The sequence below is a fragment of the Lipomyces tetrasporus genome (assembly GCF_029532465.1).
Source record: "Lipomyces tetrasporus strain NRRL Y-64009 chromosome Unknown POJ06scaffold_9, whole genome shotgun sequence".
In the NCBI taxonomy this organism is placed as follows: Eukaryota; Fungi; Ascomycota; class Lipomycetes; order Lipomycetales; family Lipomycetaceae; genus Lipomyces; species Lipomyces tetrasporus.
Genome location: NW_026611604.1, coordinates 880,375 through 898,176, shown reverse-complemented (window position 1 = coordinate 898,176; position 17,802 = coordinate 880,375). Strand labels below are relative to the sequence as shown.

The 17,802-nt window shown below is 51.3% G+C and overlaps 8 protein-coding genes across 8 annotated transcripts; 3 read left to right on the top strand and 5 right to left on the bottom strand.

Moving 5' to 3' along the window:
* Positions 1-28: 28 nt before the first annotated feature.
* POJ06DRAFT_270368 (uncharacterized protein) lies at positions 29-1,619 on the bottom strand (the record flags this gene model as incomplete). The annotated part of the gene is made up of 2 exons (XM_056189435.1): positions 29-881; positions 928-1,619. 2 exons carry the CDS (start codon positions 1,617-1,619, stop codon positions 29-31), a joined length of 1,545 nt encoding a protein of 514 aa, XP_056041851.1.
* Positions 1,620-4,221: 2,602 nt separating this feature from the next.
* Positions 4,222-5,054, bottom strand: POJ06DRAFT_283007 (uncharacterized protein; the record flags this gene model as incomplete). The annotated part of the gene is made up of 2 exons (XM_056190078.1): positions 4,222-4,945; positions 5,014-5,054. 2 exons carry the CDS (start codon positions 5,052-5,054, stop codon positions 4,222-4,224), a joined length of 765 nt encoding a protein of 254 aa, XP_056041850.1.
* Positions 5,055-6,130: 1,076 nt separating this feature from the next.
* Positions 6,131-8,363, bottom strand: POJ06DRAFT_259367 (uncharacterized protein). The gene is made up of 3 exons (XM_056188375.1): positions 7,879-8,363; positions 6,408-7,803; positions 6,131-6,354 (listed from the first exon to the last, which is right to left on the bottom strand). The coding sequence occupies exons 1-3, from the start codon at positions 8,134-8,136 to the stop codon at positions 6,329-6,331; spliced, it is 1,680 nt and encodes a 559-aa protein (XP_056041849.1). The 5' UTR covers positions 8,137-8,363; the 3' UTR covers positions 6,131-6,328.
* Positions 8,364-8,626: 263 nt separating this feature from the next.
* Positions 8,627-9,154, top strand: POJ06DRAFT_200906 (uncharacterized protein; the record flags this gene model as incomplete). Its single annotated transcript, XM_056185214.1, has 1 exon — positions 8,627-9,154. The coding sequence occupies one exon, from the start codon at positions 8,627-8,629 to the stop codon at positions 9,152-9,154; it is 528 nt and encodes a 175-aa protein (XP_056041848.1).
* Positions 9,155-9,235: 81 nt separating this feature from the next.
* POJ06DRAFT_150842 (uncharacterized protein) lies at positions 9,236-10,287 on the bottom strand. The gene is made up of 3 exons (XM_056184666.1): positions 9,477-10,287; positions 9,384-9,425; positions 9,236-9,323 (listed from the first exon to the last, which is right to left on the bottom strand). Exons 1-2 carry the CDS (start codon positions 10,120-10,122, stop codon positions 9,385-9,387), a joined length of 687 nt encoding a protein of 228 aa, XP_056041847.1. The 5' UTR covers positions 10,123-10,287; the 3' UTR covers positions 9,236-9,323; position 9,384.
* Positions 10,288-11,246: 959 nt separating this feature from the next.
* Positions 11,247-12,615, bottom strand: POJ06DRAFT_259362 (ribosomal protein S9/S16-domain-containing protein). Its single transcript, XM_056188374.1, has 3 exons — positions 11,682-12,615; positions 11,541-11,621; positions 11,247-11,483 (listed from the first exon to the last, which is right to left on the bottom strand). Exons 1-3 carry the CDS (start codon positions 12,553-12,555, stop codon positions 11,392-11,394), a joined length of 1,047 nt encoding a protein of 348 aa, XP_056041846.1. The 5' UTR covers positions 12,556-12,615; the 3' UTR covers positions 11,247-11,391.
* Positions 12,616-12,708: 93 nt separating this feature from the next.
* On the top strand, positions 12,709-14,688 carry POJ06DRAFT_150653 (EF1Bgamma1). The gene is made up of 5 exons (XM_056184665.1): positions 12,709-12,853; positions 12,945-13,067; positions 13,126-13,189; positions 13,372-13,800; positions 13,869-14,688. The coding sequence occupies exons 1-5, from the start codon at positions 12,824-12,826 to the stop codon at positions 14,465-14,467; spliced, it is 1,245 nt and encodes a 414-aa protein (XP_056041845.1). The 5' UTR covers positions 12,709-12,823; the 3' UTR covers positions 14,468-14,688.
* A 1,232-nt stretch (positions 14,689-15,920) lies between these two features.
* On the top strand, positions 15,921-17,759 carry POJ06DRAFT_259352 (eEF1-gamma domain-containing protein). Its single transcript, XM_056188373.1, has 5 exons — positions 15,921-15,998; positions 16,090-16,212; positions 16,271-16,334; positions 16,517-16,945; positions 17,014-17,759. The coding sequence occupies exons 1-5, from the start codon at positions 15,969-15,971 to the stop codon at positions 17,637-17,639; spliced, it is 1,272 nt and encodes a 423-aa protein (XP_056041844.1). The 5' UTR covers positions 15,921-15,968; the 3' UTR covers positions 17,640-17,759.
* Positions 17,760-17,802: the final 43 nt, after the last annotated feature.

Below are 17,802 nucleotides of genomic sequence, written 5' to 3'. Positions count from 1 at the left end.
CACATCGCATTATTCTTGAGAACATTCATTAATTGTCAACATACTTCTTCTCATCAGCAAGCAACCGCTCTTTCAAAAACGCCTTCTTCTCCGGACGCCCGGTATTCGCTTTCAAGAATCCGTTGCAGATACTAACGCACTCGCGCCACCAATCCTCGATACTGTTCACTGCAAACTCCGGCCGCGCGGACGGAATCGCCGACGACGACACGACGGTCTTGCTGTCAATCTCGTCTCTAACCCACCGCCAAAATGCGGCCGCAAACAAGTAATGGTAATAATTCTGCGGCTTCGCCTTCAAGCTGTACAAGTTGTTTGTGTACGTCCTAATTCCACAATCCTTCAGCCCGCTGCCTTCGCCGTCGTCGACGCCGTCGTCGGTCTCGTGCTTAGCGTCGGTCTGGTACAGACGTTTGCGAAAGCCGGAAACGCCGTCGAACAGGGCTTCCGAGATCGCGAGGTCGTTCTTGAGCGTGCGCTTCATTCTGCCGTCCTGCGAATACGCCAGCGTGCAGAAATCCTCGGTCGTGCGGAGCGGTGTAGAGTTGTATCCGACCGCGAACGTAAAAATCTCGTTCTGCATCACTGCCCATAGCTTCTCTCGCCGTTTTTCGTTCAGGAGCGAGACGCCAGTGTCGTATGACGGCCGGCTGGAATGGGCCAGCACCCGGTAGGTCTCCACGACGGGGATGTGCAGGTCGGCATCGCTGAGCGGGAGATTGGGGTTCGCTGGAGCGGGAGTGGACCCCGCGGAGAGGTCTTTCGGTGGCTCGGCGTGCGCGATGCCTTGGAACACGGGACGGATCATCTCGTCGCCGGCCGGAGACGCAACTTCGTCGGCAAGCCGTTGGCGTTTGGCAGGATGGTCAGCATGGCCATTACTAGGATTGTGAGCATGATTCAAAGAGTCGTATAGGAAGAACTTACGTCTCGACGTCGCTAGACTGCAGTGGATTCCCATCCGGACCGACCATCTGCATCTGCAGAGTCTGGAACTGCGAAGCCGAAGGAGGCACGGGGCTCGGCCCGCCGGGGGCAGCAGTGATGATGGAATTATTCGCCAGGGAGATATCATCCGGCGAATCCTGCTCCAGAAACCGTCGGAGCAGTATCAATTCGCCGTACACAGCGTTAATTTTCGACGACAATTCCTCGACACGCAATTGGCCGACGTTCGCGAGCGCAATGTCACCGAGGATTGGCAGGAACTTCTCGGAGATGGATTGAACGCGAGCGCGAATTTCGCGGTAGTGCGGCGGCTGACGACGGCGTGGGCCTTTTCTGCCTGCGGAGCCGACGACCGGCACCGGTGTAGAAGACTGAGGAGGTGCAGGCGCGAGCGCAGGCAGGCTGCGGGGGGCGGCCACGGGCGATGAGGTCTCGTCTTCCTTCATTTTCTGGTCGCCGTCGTCGTCATCGTCGTCGTCGTCTTGTTCGGGCTCGGCGCCGGACGGGTCGCCGGAATAGACCCGCTTATTGTCGTCTTCTTCCTCGCGCTCCTCCTCGGCCGGCGCCGACGCGGACTCTGTCCGGTCAGAAATTGGCGACTCTGGGGACGGCGTCGCCTGAGCGCGTGAACGTCGTCGGCGCTCGGGCGAGGGAGATGTAGCTGAAGTCATGCTCGATGCAATATTTCGGTTTGCTCTCGCAGTCTTGACTGGCGGGAAAGTGACCTCCTTGAACCTGCGGATCTGAATCGTGGCTGTAATAAATTATAGAGACCCGGGCGAGAACGTCGTGTGGAGGCACACCACGCGAAAACAAATTACGCGGTTGCTGGAGATGTAGATTGTCGTGCGGACAGCGAGACACACGAGACGGTTGAGGTGACGGAGGGCCGGGATGTGGCGAGGTCGTCGACCGATAGCTACTCAATACACAGACAGAGTCGGAAAATAAATGCGTGCAAATTGCAAGTGATATGGGAGCGACGGGATGGCTACAGACGCGTTGGGCATGGAAGGGGAAAGTATGGATGGAGGAACTGAAAAGGAAAACGGAAAAAGGGAAGAGTGGAACGATGGGAGATTATAAACTTGAAGAAGGGAGGACGAAGCAAAGGGCAGAAAACTAAAAAAGCAAATTTAATTTTGTTGGGCGTAGCGACAAATCAAAATTGAACTTGCACTTACGGTTATATTTTTGTTTGAAGCAAAAAAGCCAGTTTGCCCAAGGTATGCGATCTCTTGCAGATGGGGTGCTAACCGCAGCGTTGTTTGACAGTCGCGCAATGATTTGGGCAGTTTATCGCGTCAGTTGCGATAATTTGCAGTAATTTTAGTACTGCGCTTTCGGATTGCGCAAATTGTTCCCACTTTTGGGCTCTCTACTACTCTATATACAATTTACTGCTCTTTCTGTATGTAAAATAACCAAAATACATCAATTAGTGTAATTAAAGTGCATATGACGACAGTTGGCGAAATGCAGAAAATACATTATCTACCAAACCCGGCGAGCACACAGTATATTATTAGTGCATTTCGCAGTGGGACCGCACAAGCGACGTGGTTTGACCGTATTCGTTATGGTTTTGTAGCTCAGTAATCAGGCGCATTGGATTATTAGCGTCCTTGCTCGCTCGTAGTGCCTTTGTCACCATAGCATCGACATATATGCAGAGTATTTCTATATAATGCAGTTTCACCAACACACGACAACTATGACGAACATGCCCACGTAATTGGCAGCTGCTAATGAGTGATCCCTGTCGGTTAAGTTTCACAATCACGTTTTGCGTTCATGTGGGTTTGATATCCGCCTGACCATTGTTCGCTGTACTTACCCTATTTCCGTCCATCAGGTGCAAACTAAAAACGCCTTGCCGCCCGGTTTACTTAGTATAGCATAATTCCGTCACTCGGTCCACAAATCAGGATCGAGTCTGGATCTGAGTAAATCCTAGCCAAGAGTTTCGACAGTTATACGCATAATCCAGCCCCTCGAATCCGCTGATTTGAGCATGTCCTGGATATAGTAGTCTTTAGCATTCGCTCTCCTTCTCGTCTGCATCTTACCCGTTCTCAAGCAGAAAATGCAGGAATCTAGTAAAAGTACTGGTTATATCATTTGTGTGCACGACCCAATGCAATTCATACAGTCAAACATATTTTATTTCAGAAACCGGACCCATTCAGCACTCGCTGGCGTTAAGTTAAAATTCCAACGTCCTATGTCGCGAACTCTAACACAACTGCCGGTTCTGCCGCCAAGTCAAGTGGCATGTACCAATTTGTACCATCAGTCCGCATGTTATATTCGTCGCATATGTCTCATGGGTGAGCTGTATATTGCTGCAATAAATTGGGCGCTTTGCCTGCATATCTCAACGTCTAACAGCAACGTGACCTGCTTAGACATGCTCGTCGTGATGACACCTGTATGGTAGTTCCTTGGTTCTACGTGACCATCACCTACAAATGTGCTCTTCTTCGTCCAAGACTAGCTACTACACTGTCTTTGCAAGCGGCAAGGCAAACCCTGTCTAAGCAGAATCCAACTCTAAAACTCTACAATAAAAACAAATAAAATTTGCAGTCTATGATTTACCTAGAGAAGTTAGGGTATTCAGGGATTTCAGTCAAACAATCAGACTTTTGAAGGAATTTTCCATCAGCAGATCATCCCCACGATACTGTGTAAAGTCACCCATTAGTGTAGTAAATTCACCGGTGTAGGAAACAGCCAGACTGAACTCAAATTCCAAGGATATCTTCGATTTTGCTCCAGACTTCCGCGATGAAAGTGGGAGATGACTTTCATGTTCAATCTACCCTTTGGTCTGCTACTGAGTGTTAAGCGCATTGGAGTAGTCTCATGACTCATGCATGACTCATGAGCAAAGCCACCAAATCTCTATCTAGCTCAAGCGAATCCAACTCTAGCGAAGTGGTGTCATATGTTGTATGATGGTATTGAAGCAAGTGAGATACGACATCCAGGACTTAGAGGAATTGTTTTTTTGCCTTGAAATGCATCTTTTGTGATTTACAGTCAAAGGTACAGGACTTTGCCCATTTTTCCCACTCTTCTACATTAGCCACCAGCACTATCTAATCCAGTGCTCGTCAACTATATACAAAGCAAAGTAATTCAAAGCAAAGTAATTCCAGAGCCTCCATGTTGCCATTCCAGATCGTCAGACGCGACCGAGCGCCTATTGTTAAGCAGCACGAGGCCTTTTGTCTCCGAAACCTGTGTCTCGCACAATGATCGCTTCAATCAGTTCCGCTTTTCCATCAGTGGCCTCTTTGCCTCCGAAACCTGTGTCTCGCACAATGACCGCTTCAAGGAGTTCCGCTTTTCCATCAGTCGAGGAGCCAACTTGGAACGATGGAAGTCGATAATTAGAGCTCGTCCTAACTCTTCATTCCATAAAACGTTCGCAAACCGCATGTCTCCATGCTCCACCCCCAAGGCGCGGATTTCCTTCCTGGACCTCCCGATCTCATGGAAGAGTGCCTGGGAGTGCTCAAGCTCAGTTGTATCCTTACCCCCATAAGCCATGAGCAGCATGTGCCGGATCTGCCCACCCCCATGAAGAAAGTAGATCTTTTCAAGGTCGATTGTTCCAAGGAACACTGGGACTGCAGATCCCTGAGCTTTTTTAAGAACTCTATACACATCTGCTTCGCGCGAGACTTCATTCCATAGGCGGGATGTTGTTCCCTTGCCGACCACCGTGTAGCCATATGGAACGCAAGTGACCTTAAATGGAGCCCCATATGCACCGCAAACGCCAAACGGCGTGCAATCGTGATCTATGTTTTCATCCAGCTGCTGCTTGAGCAGCTGTACCAGGCGTTCGGTGCTAATAAGGTGTCGGTCGTTATCTCTGCCTTGTCGATGTAGCTCCACATTAGGGCAATGGCTATCCAATATACCCCAGTGCCGTAGACCAAGCAGGCATCGCTGCGTGCAAAACTTTGCTGTGTGGTGTTGACCACTTCCGTTCACCCGGTGGATGCAGAATTGATCAGGTTTAGGCCGTGGGACACTCGATGGATCTTCTACATCTGGCACGGCAGAATAAATATCATCCAGGGCATTGGCATGATTGTCGAACTTGACTCCATCTCCCAGTGCAAATTCCTCCCGAGGCTGTGGGATCTTGCATAGCTCTGCAATCACATCATGCACATGATTCTCCACAGCGTGTCGCTCGTAACTCTCCAAATCTTTTTCACTGCTTAGGAGCCGACCAGAAAGTTGTCGCCCGATTTCTTCCAGCCCAATGACAGGTGCAAACAGCCGGGGTGCACCTTCCTCGGATGCATGTAGGAAATTGCGAACGGAGTTGTAAAGCTGCTGCTGGCTGTCCCCGCAATCTTCCCACAGGCAAAGGCGTGTGGGGCACAATTTTCCGGCGGGTTTTGGCACCGACCCTTTCGTGCAGCGAGTTGGATCTTCGACCCCTACCGGCAAGGATAACAAATTATGACAGGCTCGAATAAATTCCTCAAAAGTCGTGCGCCTGTTGCGTTCCTCAGCCTGTCTCCGCAACTCTCTTTCCTGGTTGAGCCGTTCCTCAGCTTGTCTCAGCAACTCTCTTCCTGGTTCCGTTCCTCCTCCGCTCGTAGAAATAGGGCTTTATAGTCTGGTGAACTATCGCCAGCCACTAATAACATGTAACAGTGAGAGGGCGGTCTCGTGAATGGTTTGATCGTTGGAATGTAGGAAGCGGGGACACGGGGTCGGAGTGGCCGACTTCATCACAAGAAGTATACCCTAGCCCGAAGCCAGAACAAGGGTCCCCCACACAGTCGAGTTGGGACCAAGGCGAAGCAAAAAAGGCATATCTGTCAAGCAGTAATATGCATTTCGTCACAAGATCAGCAAGGCAGCGTAGGCCGCATTCTGACCTTTAAGGAACATGGCCAAACCCTTACCCCAATCAGACCCGATTTTTGATGGGTCTGATGGATAGCTGACCAGGACTTGCGTTTGTTCCAACTAACGCAAAGACTAATGCTTAGTCGAAGTTTAATCTCAGGAACTGTCCACAGCGCTGTATCGTGTGCCATAGTGATGGTGCCAAAAACACCCGTAACCCCTAAGCCTGAAGCCACTGGAGCCCAAACCCTTGGACTCACTACCCTAACCCCGGCAGGATGGTCGCAAGCGACTTGTCCGCAAGTATAATACCAATCCATTTAATCCATTGGGCCGAGCAAGATACCTGACCCACTGGACAACGGTTGCGCATCAAGCACATGAACTTGAACTTTCTTATTCACCCCTCAGGGCAGGCCGGCTTCTCCTGAATTAACTAGCATATACAACACGCCAACCAAACTCCGTCCATGCCCGTTACCACTAACTTTCTATCCTACAACATTTTTGACATATAAGGACCTAGAATCCGTTAGTTCGTCTACCCACAAACACCGCACAACTGACCGACTGACCATCAAGATAATACCCCAACCGTGCGTAATAATTCCGCACACCAACACCGCTAATAACACTAATCTTGGCACTGCCATGCTCTTCCCTCGCAATCCGCTCCGCCTCCTCCATCAACAGCGTGCCGAATCCCTGATGCTGGAACTGTCGCGGGTCGCGATTATGCAACGGCACAACGCTGCCATACACATGCAACTCGCGCACCAAACTCGTTCGCTGGCCAGTCAGCTCTTTGCGAAAAGTCGTGCGCTCAGAGCACAGTCGCAGGCGGAGCAGTCCGATGAGGATATCCTGCTTCGGATCCTCGTAACTCAAGAAGGTCTCCCACCCACCGTTCGCGGCGTAGTCCCGCCGGATCAGCTCGACCTGCTCCGGTCGCACGCGGTGGTGAACTTCCTGGATGCCGACCTCACGCGCCCGCACATCGCGGCACGTACTGCCAAAGTCCTTCATCCGTGCCAGCGCCAGCTCGCGCAGGTTGCCATTCTCGACGCCGGCCGTGACGAGCGGCATCGGGATGTCGCGCTGCACACGGTAAATTCGCGTCCACGGCGGCACCAGGGCCAGGATGCGCGCGACCAAGTCAACCAGCCCGTTGGCAGAGTAGGATTTGTATTTGCCCGCCTTCCACAGCTCGTACAATCCCGTGCCGCGGATGACGAGGGTCGGGTATATTTTGAGACCGTCGGTCCGGAACGCGGGGTTTTCAAAGTACTCTCTAAACTGATCCAGATCCCGCTCCATGCCGACGTTCGGCAAGTCAGGCATCATGTGCGACACGACCTTGAACCCGGCATCCTTGGCCAGACTGAACGTCTCGCACACTGCCTTGACAGTATGTCCGCGATTCGTGTCCCTGGCAACGTCCTCGTACACGCTCTGCACTCCGATTTCAAGTCGCGTGCACCCGTACCGGAGCATGTCAGTCAGGTGCTGGTCAAGGCAATAGTCCGGCCTTGTCTCGATCGTGATGCCGACGCATTTGGTTTGCGAGTACTGGGACATCGCGACGGCCTCGTCGATCACACTGCCGTTGTTGCTCTTTGTGCTCGCGTGCGACGGCATCGCGTAGCCCGACAATGCGTTGTGCAGGTTCGCGATAAACCACTCTCGGTAGTCCGACGGCAGGCTCATGAACGTGCCGCCCATGATGATGTACTCGACCTTGTCGACCGTGTGGCCCAACTGGCGTAACTGCTCGATCCGGCCCCGGGCCTGCTCGTACGGGTCGTACCGTGCGCGGATCGCGCGCATGGACGTCGGCTCGTAGCCGGTGTATGACTGGGTCGAGTACTCGAAGTCCGAATCCGGTCCGCCGGGACAGTACACACAGATGTTCCCCGTATACGCGATATGCGGACATCGGTGCGGTTTACACATAACTGCCACCACGGCAATCTAACCCATCCATTAGCCCGCCCAGTCTGCACTACTCCCCCACAAAAAAATAAACCATCAAGATCGGACACATACGCCACTGGCCGTCCGCACAGGCTTTGCTTTCAATTTTGGCAGCAAGTATTTCTTGTACTGATCCGGAATGCCAGATATGATATCAGTTAACCGCGGCTGGTGCTTCAGCTTGTACTTCTTGGACAGCCGGCCGACCAGCCCGTTCAAGTTCACGTCTTTGTTTGGCGATTGCAGGGATTCGACGAGCGCGATTGAAATCTCGGAGATGCATGCCACGAAGCGCTCCTGCTCTGACTGTTTCGCGTCGCCTCGAGCCATTGCTTTTTATATCCGCTTGGAGATCAAGTAAGATGCTAAATCTGTTAGTTCGTATTTAGATAATTCGTGTGAGGACGAGGCGGTGGGCAAAGAATTCGAATTGAGAATAAAATTGGCTTCGGCTTTTCGCGGGCAGGGTAACTTGGGAGGAGGAGGAGCGGAACTTTAATTTCGGAGGAACCTCATGAACAAAATCACGCTTAAGATTGCCAGATAGAGATTCCAAGTCCGAAATGGGAATGTCTCTATTTTTTGAGATCTTGAAATAGTAGCGTAAAAGCGAAGTTTAAGCGGGTGATGGTTACTTGAGTGGACTTGGCCCGAGTTGAAGTGCGGCTCGATTGTTCTCGACAAGGTGTTTGTACCCTAGCATGCGCCATTTAACCATCCGCGAACGTGTAGTTTCATTCAGTAGCCCAGGCAGGCTCCAGTTCTATCACAGCTAATTCATTCGTCCGTGCAGGGACCGCCAGTAGCAGAATTCTCAGCAATGGGCGCAGAAGCATCAAAGCAACTAATAGACAATCTGGCGCTGTCGACCAACTTCTCGGTCGAAGAGGTCGACCGGCTCCGCAAACGATTCATGAAGCTCGACCGCGACAGCTCAGGCACGATCGACCGAAACGAGTTTCTCGCGATCCCAGCCATAGCAACAAACCCGCTCGCGTCCAGGCTGATCGCGATTTTCGACCAAGACGCCGGCGGCGACGTCGACTTCCAAGAGTTCTTGACCGGCTTGTCGGCGTTTTCGAGTCGAGGCGGCAGCGACGAAAAGCTGAAGTTTGCGTTTAGCGTGTATGATATGGATAAGGACGGGTACATTTCCAACGGCGAACTGTTCATTGTCATGAAGATGATGGTGGGGAGTAATTTGAAGGACCAACAGTTGCAGCAGATTGTCGACAAAACGATCATGGAGGCCGACCGCGATGGCGACGGAAAGATTAGTTTTGAGGAGTTTATCGAGATGGTTTCGAGTACCGATATTGCGCAAAAGATGACACTAGACATATTTTAATATTGCTTTTTGCTTTGTTACGATTTGTTTTGTTGATGTTACGGATATGGTTGTATACTAAGTTCTTCATTCAAAACAGGCTTGCTTTTAAACACACAATGGCGTATGCACATGATCAGTAACCAAAACACAAAATACTCACATCAAATGGCAAACAAAATGTGCTAAACTAGACTACATTTTTTAGTGCAATGTACAGCTGAAGCTACAATATAAACATGAGGCTCACCTCACACTTGACTGGCCATCTGGTCCAGCATGTGCTGTATGCCTGCGCGACCGTTAGCGGCGGCAGTCGACAGATAACAAGGCTACGACATACCATAGAGAATGCGCTCCTCCCACACTCCCATTTCGTAGTCCACAAGACCATACCGCTGGACATTATCCGACAGCGAAATCACTAGCTCTGCCATCTCCTCGAGCTGCCGGCGGGTCAAGCTCGTCGGTCCTTGCGCGGAAGTCGTGCCGCCTCCAGCGACCAACCAATTGCGGGATATGACCCCGATCCAGGATCGATTGAACAGTCGCCAAAATTGCAGACGAGAATCGTATGGTAGTGAGCTATCGTCCGCGAGCCCTAGATCAGGTGCGTGGTCACCGAGATATCGCGAGATGTCTGCGAGCCTGGGCATGATTTCGGTCGCGATTGCCGGTGTCGACAGCGGTGAAGCCGAGATGTATTGGAGCAGCGAGACTAGGATTGACTGTATTTGGTTTATGTCTGTATATACACTTAGAATAGACCCTGCGGCGGTGTCCATTGGATAGTAGGATCCTTGTCCAGTGGTCTGGGATTGATACTGCTCCAGAGGGAGTGATCCAAACACGGTCTGCTCAGACGATGGCTGGCCGGTAGGATCAACGAAATAGCTGTGTGGAGTGAGCATGGACCCACCACCGGCGGCTGCAAAATACGACGGCAAGATGGCATCAGACAATGGGTCGGGCGTTTGTTCGAATTGCATGCTCGGGAACACGGGATTCTCAGACCCGCTGATGTCGCCGTCGTCCTGGTCGGCGTGCTCAGACGCAGTATCGAAATTGCTCAACAGCGCCGAGTATTGCGCGTTACCGGCGCTGTGCAATTCCGGGTAGTAGACGTACGGCTGTTGCTCGTCCACGGTCTCGCAGCCGGCCGCGGACACGGACGCGGACGCGCTGCCGGAGACTGAATACGACCCGTACGGATAGCCCCGGTCGTAGTCGTGCAGGCCTGCAGACGTCACGGCGACAGGAATGCGACTGCTCCTCGCGGATCGGAGTGCGGAGGGAGCAGAGGCGCGAGTTGGGGCGAGTCAGCGTTGGCAAGGCCACCGAGCGAACGGAGCAGTATGAAGAACGACGGACGTTGTGGAGGGAAAGAAACCGGGGGTCGCGGTGTTTGGTGGACAGAGTGGTGGACGAAGGGCCGTGTAGAGTGGAGATGTTGTTATTGGTGGTGGTGGTTGTGTTGTTGTTGTTGTTTGTGTTGGTGTTGTTTTGCAGGTGGTGGTGGAGGTGGTGTCGTCAGGGCAGTGCGGGGCCCCGGAGTAAAGCAAATTGTTGTGCTGTCGTCTGTCTGTCGATGGACGACGACGTCGCACGCGCAGGCGTGCACGTGAGCAGAATAGCGGCTGACCCGGCCCCTGAGTGCGTGAACCCAAGCCAGCCACGCGACCACTCCGGGTCGGACGAGTTCGGTGTGTTGTCGTCGTATACTAACACTGCATCCGGCATAATATATATATATATATATTATATATACTGTCACAGCGATCGTGCCAGACAATCGTAGTAGTAAAGACTAAAGAGAGTCGCGAATACGGTGATAGTGCAAGATTGAGAGGTGCATATGGACTGTGTCTTGTTATAACCTCCCAGATGTCTGTTAGTTACGTCATCGATACTAAGGACTAAACGGGACGCAATCTTGTTCTTGTCTTACTGCCTAGACAACCATGCTGATGATGAAAGGGCGAACAGGCGGCGCGTTGTGGCGACAGTGTCCTGTAAGCGACACAGCAGTTGAACCAGGTGGTTTACGGCTTCATTTCTCAGCAATTCGGCAGATAAGCAGATCGGAAATACCGTTTGATCACGCCGAAATCTGTATTGCAGATGCATGAGAATGAATCAGTCCGCAGTATGTAAACGAATACATGTCTCATATCTGTCTAGGGCTGCGCTATATCTAATATGCATGCTTTATTCTACTAGCGCATATGTCTATATACAAAAATTGGCAATGCACACCATTAACGCTTGACCCACTGCGGGGATTTGCGGGCCTTGACCTTACCCGGCTTCTTTCGCTCTACAACACGTAGGTCTTGCTTCAGGCAGTCCGCTGCGAGCTGTTAGTATCCATATCGTAGCTGCGATAACACTTAAGGCTGCAACTTACCCTTACGGAGAATATTCGAAAACTGCGGATTGAACCGGACAAGAGCCTTAGCAAGTCCGAGAGACAACGCCCCGGCCTGACCTGTAAATCCTGTTAGTCTTGTGTCGGCCATAAAAAACCCAATCTTGCTCAGACACGGACCAGTAGTTCCCCCGCCCTGAACCAGGGCAAAAATATTATAGGCCGTAAGCTGTCCAACGACACTCAGCGGACGCAAAATCGCCTGGCGGTCTCTGCCCCTGTTGAATACGTCCGTAATACGCTTCCCATTCACCAGCACCTGGCCCTCACCACGGACAATCCAAACAGTAGCTCTAGCGTCTTTCCGCTTTCCACGTCCCATCGCCCGACCTAACCCGTCAATCTTTCGTCTCTCTGGCATGGTGCTTCTGCTAACCGCCGAGTTGGAAAATTGTGCCAGCAGCCGATTCACTTCCATCGGCCGCACATCATGCCTTATTCTCGCGAGTCGCTGTAGTATAGATTTAATGGCGTTGTAATCCCCATGGCGAGACATTCCTGAAGGATCAGTGCCGATATACTCGCCGTACGTCATCGGCCTGAATCCGTCGTCGACTCCGTCCGCCAGTCGAGGCAATGCCGAGAACTTTCGATCAAGAGCCCGAAGCTCGAGCATTCTGTCCGTGTGAAACCACGCAGCTGTAAAATACGACGGTGACACAGGTACGTCTCGCAGGAGCGGCAGAATTTCCTCGCCGTTAGCGTTGTACCGCAGAATTCGTTTCGCTTGCTCCATTTTCCTGCCCTCGAATCCGTCTTTGTGGTCGTTCCATGGCTCCCACACGTCAATTGCCCGACGTGGGACGCGAGTAAAATCCAGATAGGCCGGTCGTTTGGAGCTTATGGCGGGAACGTCGGAAATCTCTACCTCCTCTTCGAATCTGGTTGCGCACCCATGGAACCTGCGTGTCGTCAATTGCCGGAGCGACAGTCTCCGCGGTGTGGCCGCTGTCCGGTATATGAGCCTGGACAGTGTCTGTCGGTAGCACACCATATTGAATTGGTAATTTGCCGGGATGGTTGTGATATTTTAATCCGAGTAGTCCAATTGAAGTCCCGAAAATTTTGGCCGAAAGTTCGGATGCAAGTGATGTTGCGTAGGTCAAATCACGAATGCGTACAGTGTGGTCCGGCTTAGGCGACGTACCCAGCATCGCGTTTCTGAGGCTCACCTCACGGCCGAAGCAAGTCTAAAATTTTTCCGGTTGGTCTTCAGCTCATTTCGTCTTTCCATCCCTCCATCCTGCGTAAACACAGTCAAAATGTCTTTCGGAAAGCTCTACGGTTACATTGTGAGTCCTTTTGCATGTTCACTTTTATCTGATCACCGACATTGTGATCGAGTCTGCCGTTAATGAACAAGATTTGCTGATATTCATACAGGGCAACCCCAGAACCACCGTTTCTTATGCGGTCGCCAAGTCGATCGGCCTTGACATTGAGGTCGTTGAGACCGGCAGTGGCAAGTTCACGGACGAATTCATTGCGCTATTCCCAGTCAAGAAGGTAAGCGCAACCCTTTGTTGGTTCGTTAACGTCGAAGGGTTTCTGATGACGTCGACAGATCCCTGGATTCGTGGGCGCTGATGGCTTGGTCCTTAACGAGTCAATTGCGATCTCCGTCTACTGTAGGTCATGGACTTGTTTCACGTAACTGCGAGTGGCGGGCTATATGATGAGTCTTTTTACAAAATTAATACAGTTATCCCTGTCTTAATCACCATGTGTTGAGGATTGGTACTCTGATTGCGATCGCCGCTTGTCAGCCGTGTTGAATGCATAGAGGACGCGCAAGCTAACAAGGACATAGTCGCTTCCCAGAAGGAGGAGTCCGGTCTTCTTGGCAAGTCCAAGGCCGATCTCGCTTTGATCCTCAAGTGGATGTCGTTCACCAACATGGAGGCCTTTCCCCGTCTCGCATCGTGGTGGAGACCATTGGTCGGCAGGGATCCGTACAATAAGAAGTCGGTCGACAAGGCTATCGAGGACACCGAGCTCTACATGTCTGTCTACGAGAAGCACCTCACCGAGCATACATGGCTCGTTGGCGAGCGCTTCACCCTCGCTGATCTCTATGCCGCGATGCTCTTCAGCCGTGGCTTCGAGCATGTCTTCGGCACCGCCTGGCGCGTGGCCCACCCCGCTATCACCCGATGGTTCACCACCGTTACCAACCAATCGATCTGGCTAGACGTTCTTGGCGCGTACACTTTCATTGACGAGCCTATCAAGTATACTCGTACGTAATCCTCTGTGTACATAAGCATGGCATTCGGACTTGTGATTACGACTGCTGACGATATATAGCTCCCAAGAAGGAACCCGCCCCTAAGAAGGAGCAGCCCAAGAAAGAGGCCCCCAAGAAGAAGGCGGCTGACGACGAGGAGGAGGAGGAGGAAGAAAAGACTACTGCTAAGCCCAAGCACCCTCTCGAGGCTCTTGGCCCTGCCAAACTCCCCCTTGATGCCTGGAAGCGACAGTACTCCAACGAGGACACCCGTCCGGTTGCGCTGCCGTGGTTCTGGGAGAACTACAATCCCGAGGAGTACTCTCTTTGGAAGGTCAAGTACAAGTACGACGACGAGCTCACTCTCACCTTCATGTCGGCAAACTTGATCGGCGGTTTCTTCAACCGGTTGTCCGCGTCGACAAAGTATCTGTTTGGCTGCCTCGTCGTCTACGGCGAGAACAACGCCAACGGCGTCGTCGGGGCCTTCGTCGTCCGCGGCCAGGACTACGTTCCTGCGTTCGACGTCGCACCCGACTGGGAGAGTTACGACTTCATCAAGCTCGACGCGTCCAAGCCCGAGGACAAGGAGTTCGTCGAGGATATGTGGGCGTGGGACAAGCCTCTTGTCGTTGACGGCGTCTCCAAGGAGATCGTCGATGGCAAGGTCTTTAAGTAAAATATCCTGTCTAGGTTCTGTATTTGCTCGAGTTGGTATATTAGTTATATTGCGTTGGCAACGTTCCTTTGTTTCACTGTAGAGCTATGGGTTTATGAAGGATATAACTGTGAGGTAAAAAAACAAATAATGACTATTTAAATTTCATCTTAATAGTTTGTTTCCAAAAACATCCATGGTCAATCATCGACAGAGTAGTAGCCGATCGGACTTAGTTATAATAAATGCCCACTTTCATCACGGAGCTGACACTTCTCGTGTACAGTGACAGTTGCGTGGCTTGCTGGACCGCTTCTTATTCTAGTTAATGGTCTATAATATTTCTTGTTCAGGCAGCGGAACTATTGAGAAAGCTGGATTTTACATGCGGTAGTTTCCATCAGTGCAATGAGAGACAGCTGGATCTGAATGTCAGGAGCGTATCCGAACGACTTATACTGAGCTAGATGAACAATAAACATTTGCGAAGCCGGTTGGCATACTGTCGTTCGCCGGCAATCCATTTCAAAGCACACGTTGGATTCGATTTCAAGATTATATTTAAACGGCTCATCTTTTCCCGCAATGTGTCCAGGCTGGTAAGTGCTGAGTGAAACCTGGAAACGCGTCGATGGACCATTCGCAGATGTACGCGTTCACAATCACAAGCACTTGGGCACGGTACATTTTGACGTACATATAATACATATGAGTGATCGTGTACGGATAGGGAATTGAGCTGTGTGGCAGTCGCCGTGGGCAAATTTGATAGCCGGCATAAGCCAAACTCACGCAAATGTCCATCTCCGCATATTATATACATTCACTTCATATTTGCAGAACATGACAGCATCGTCACAACTAGTGCTCTGCTATCCAAGATTACGACTTTCTGCCAGGAGATATAAGAGCTTGGAGCCTCCGAACCGTGGCCGCTGTGCGTGCGGCGACAATGTTCATATCACATCGGTAAGGGGCAATCGGTGAATATTAAACATCTAGGGCTCAATTTATAACACCTTTGCCATTCTGACATTCCGGTTCATGGACCACTTTGTTTTACCGTGAATTATGAATAATGAGCTTTATCGGCAATCAAATCTGGTGGCTCTGCACAACGTCGCACTAGGAGTAGAACGTGGACAGGACATTGACAAAGGCAGGGTGCCAAGTGCGTGTTTCGCCGACTCTGTGTTGTGCAGGACGAGGATCGCATCGATTCATCTTCGGATACTGTAGGAACCGCCATCGTCGTGGCCGCTCCCAGTCATGTCCTTGGAGGAACAGATAAATTGTTAAAGTTTTCAGGTGAGTCGAGCAGTTGTTTGGGTTCAGACAATGTCAAGGACCCGGCCTTATATTACTCATAGGCAAACCAATTAACCAGCGCTAGCGCTCCCAGTAGTATAATAATAGAGCGCTCGCGAAACTAAGAATTTGTGTACGTCACTGCAATTAGTCATTACATAACTATAGCTCATTTCGTCTTTCCATCCCTCCATCCTGCGTAAACGCAGTCAAAATGTCTTTCGGAAAGCTGTACGGTTACATTGTGAGTCCTTTTGCATGTTCACTTTTATCTGATCACCGACATTGTGATCGAGTCTGCCGTTAATGAACAAGATTTGCTGATATTCATACAGGGCAACCCCAGAACCACCGTTTCTTATGCGGTCGCCAAGTCGATCGGCCTTGACATTGAGGTCGTTGAGACCGGCAGTGGCAAGTTCACGGACGAATTCATTGCGCTATTCCCAGTCAAGAAGGTAAGCGCAACCCTTTGTTGGTTCGTTAACGTCGAAGGGTTTCTGATGACGTCGACAGATCCCTGGATTCGTGGGCGCTGATGGCTTGGTCCTTAACGAGTCAATTGCGATCTCCGTCTACTGTAGGTCATGGACTTGTTTCACGTAACTGCGAGTGGCGGGCTATATGATGAGTCTTTTTACAAAATTAATACAGTTATCCCTGTCTTAATCACCATGTGTTGAGGATTGGTACTCTGATTGCGATCGCCGCTTGTCAGCCGTGTTGAATGCATAGAGGACGCGCAAGCTAACAAGGACATAGTCGCTTCCCAGAAGGAGGAATCCGGTCTTCTTGGCAAGTCCAAGGCCGATATCGCTTTGATCCTCAAGTGGATGTCGTTCACCACCATGGAGGCTTTTCCCCGTCTCGGATCGTGGTGGAGACCATTGGCCGGCAGGGAGCCGTACAATAAGAAGTCTGTCGACAAGGCTATCGAGGACACCGAGCTCTACATGTCTGTCTACGAGAAGCACCTCACCGAGCACACATGGCTCGTTGGCGAGCGCTTCGCCCTCGCTGATCTCTATGCCGCGATGCTCTTCAGCCGTGGCTTCGAGCATGTCTTCGGCACCGCCTGGCGCGTGGCCCACCCCACTATCACCCGATGGTTCACCACCGTTACCAACCAATCGATCTGGCTAGACGTTCTTGGCGCGTACACTTTCATTGACGAGCCTATCAAGTATACTCGTACGTAATCCTCTGTGTACATAAGCATGGCACTCGGACTTGTGATTACGACTGCTGACGATATATAGCTCCCAAGAAGGAACCCGCCCCTAAGAAGGAGCAGCCCAAGAAAGAGGCCCCCAAGAAGAAGGCGGCTGACGAAGAGGAGGAGGAGTTTTCCTCCCAAAGTTCTGAAGAGTATTTCGATAGTACAAGTCATACGGCTAAGACTGCTGCTATCGAGGCTCTTGGCCCTGCCAAACTCCCCATTTATGCCTGGAAGCGACAGTACTCCAACGAGGACACCCGTCCGGTTGCGCTGCCGTGGTTCTGGGAGAACTACAATCCCGAGGAGTACTCTCTTTGGAAGGTCAAGTACAAGTACGACGACGAGCTCACGCTCACCTTCATGTCGGCAAACTTGATCGCCGGCTTCTTTAACCGGTTGTCCGCGTCGACAAAGTATCTGTTTGGCTGCCTCGTCGTCTACGGCGAGAACAATGCCAACGGCATCGTCGGGGCCTTCCTCGTCCGGGGCCAGGACTACGTTCCTGCGTTCGACGTCGCACCCGACTGGGAGAGTTACGACTTCATCAAGCTCGACGCGTCCAAGCCCGAGGACAAGGAGTTCGTCGAGGATATGTGGGCGTGGGACAAGCCTCTTGTCGTTGACGGCGTTTCCAAGGAGATCGTCGATGGCAAGGTCTTCAAGTAAAATCCTGTCTAGGTTCTGTATTTGCCCGAGTTGGTATATTAGTTATATTGCGTTGGCAACGCTCCTTTGTTTCCTTTAGAGCTATGGGTTTATGAAGGATATAACTGTGAGGTAAAAAAAAATTAATGACTAGTTAGATTTTCATCTAATAGTTTGTTTCCAA

Bases quoted from the DNA above. Each gene is read 5' to 3' on its own strand.
- POJ06DRAFT_150653 (XM_056184665.1), top strand. From the start codon at position 12,824: ATGTCTTTCGGAAAGCTCTACGGTTACATT. The intron at 13,068-13,125 runs GTAAGCGCAACC...TGACGTCGACAG, and splicing joins CGCTATTCCCAGTCAAGAAG to ATCCCTGGATTCGTGGGCGC. The intron at 13,190-13,371 runs GTAGGTCATGGA...ACAAGGACATAG, and splicing joins AATTGCGATCTCCGTCTACT to TCGCTTCCCAGAAGGAGGAG.
- POJ06DRAFT_259352 (XM_056188373.1), top strand. From the start codon at position 15,969: ATGTCTTTCGGAAAGCTGTACGGTTACATT. The intron at 15,999-16,089 runs GTGAGTCCTTTT...ATATTCATACAG, and splicing joins GAAAGCTGTACGGTTACATT to GGCAACCCCAGAACCACCGT. The intron at 16,946-17,013 runs GTACGTAATCCT...GACGATATATAG, and splicing joins CGAGCCTATCAAGTATACTC to CTCCCAAGAAGGAACCCGCC.
- POJ06DRAFT_259362 (XM_056188374.1), bottom strand. From the start codon at position 12,555: ATGGTGTGCTACCGACAGACACTGTCCAGGCTCATATACCGGACAGCG. The intron at 11,622-11,681 runs GTCCGTGTCTGA...CAGGATTTACAG, and splicing joins TCAGGGCGGGGGAACTACTG to GTCAGGCCGGGGCGTTGTCT. The intron at 11,484-11,540 runs GTAAGTTGCAGC...AACAGCTCGCAG, and splicing joins TTCGAATATTCTCCGTAAGG to CGGACTGCCTGAAGCAAGAC.
- POJ06DRAFT_259367 (XM_056188375.1), bottom strand. From the start codon at position 8,136: ATGGCTCGAGGCGACGCGAAACAGTCAGAGCAGGAGCGCTTCGTGGCA. The intron at 7,804-7,878 runs GTATGTGTCCGA...TGGATGGGTTAG, and splicing joins CTGTGCGGACGGCCAGTGGC to ATTGCCGTGGTGGCAGTTAT. The intron at 6,355-6,407 runs GTCAGTCGGTCA...AACGGATTCTAG, and splicing joins GTTGGGGTATTATCTTGATG to GTCCTTATATGTCAAAAATG.
- POJ06DRAFT_150842 (XM_056184666.1), bottom strand. From the start codon at position 10,122: ATGCAATTCGAACAAACGCCCGACCCATTGTCTGATGCCATCTTGCCG. The intron at 9,426-9,476 runs GTATGTCGTAGC...ACGGTCGCGCAG, and splicing joins GGAGGAGCGCATTCTCTATG to GCATACAGCACATGCTGGAC.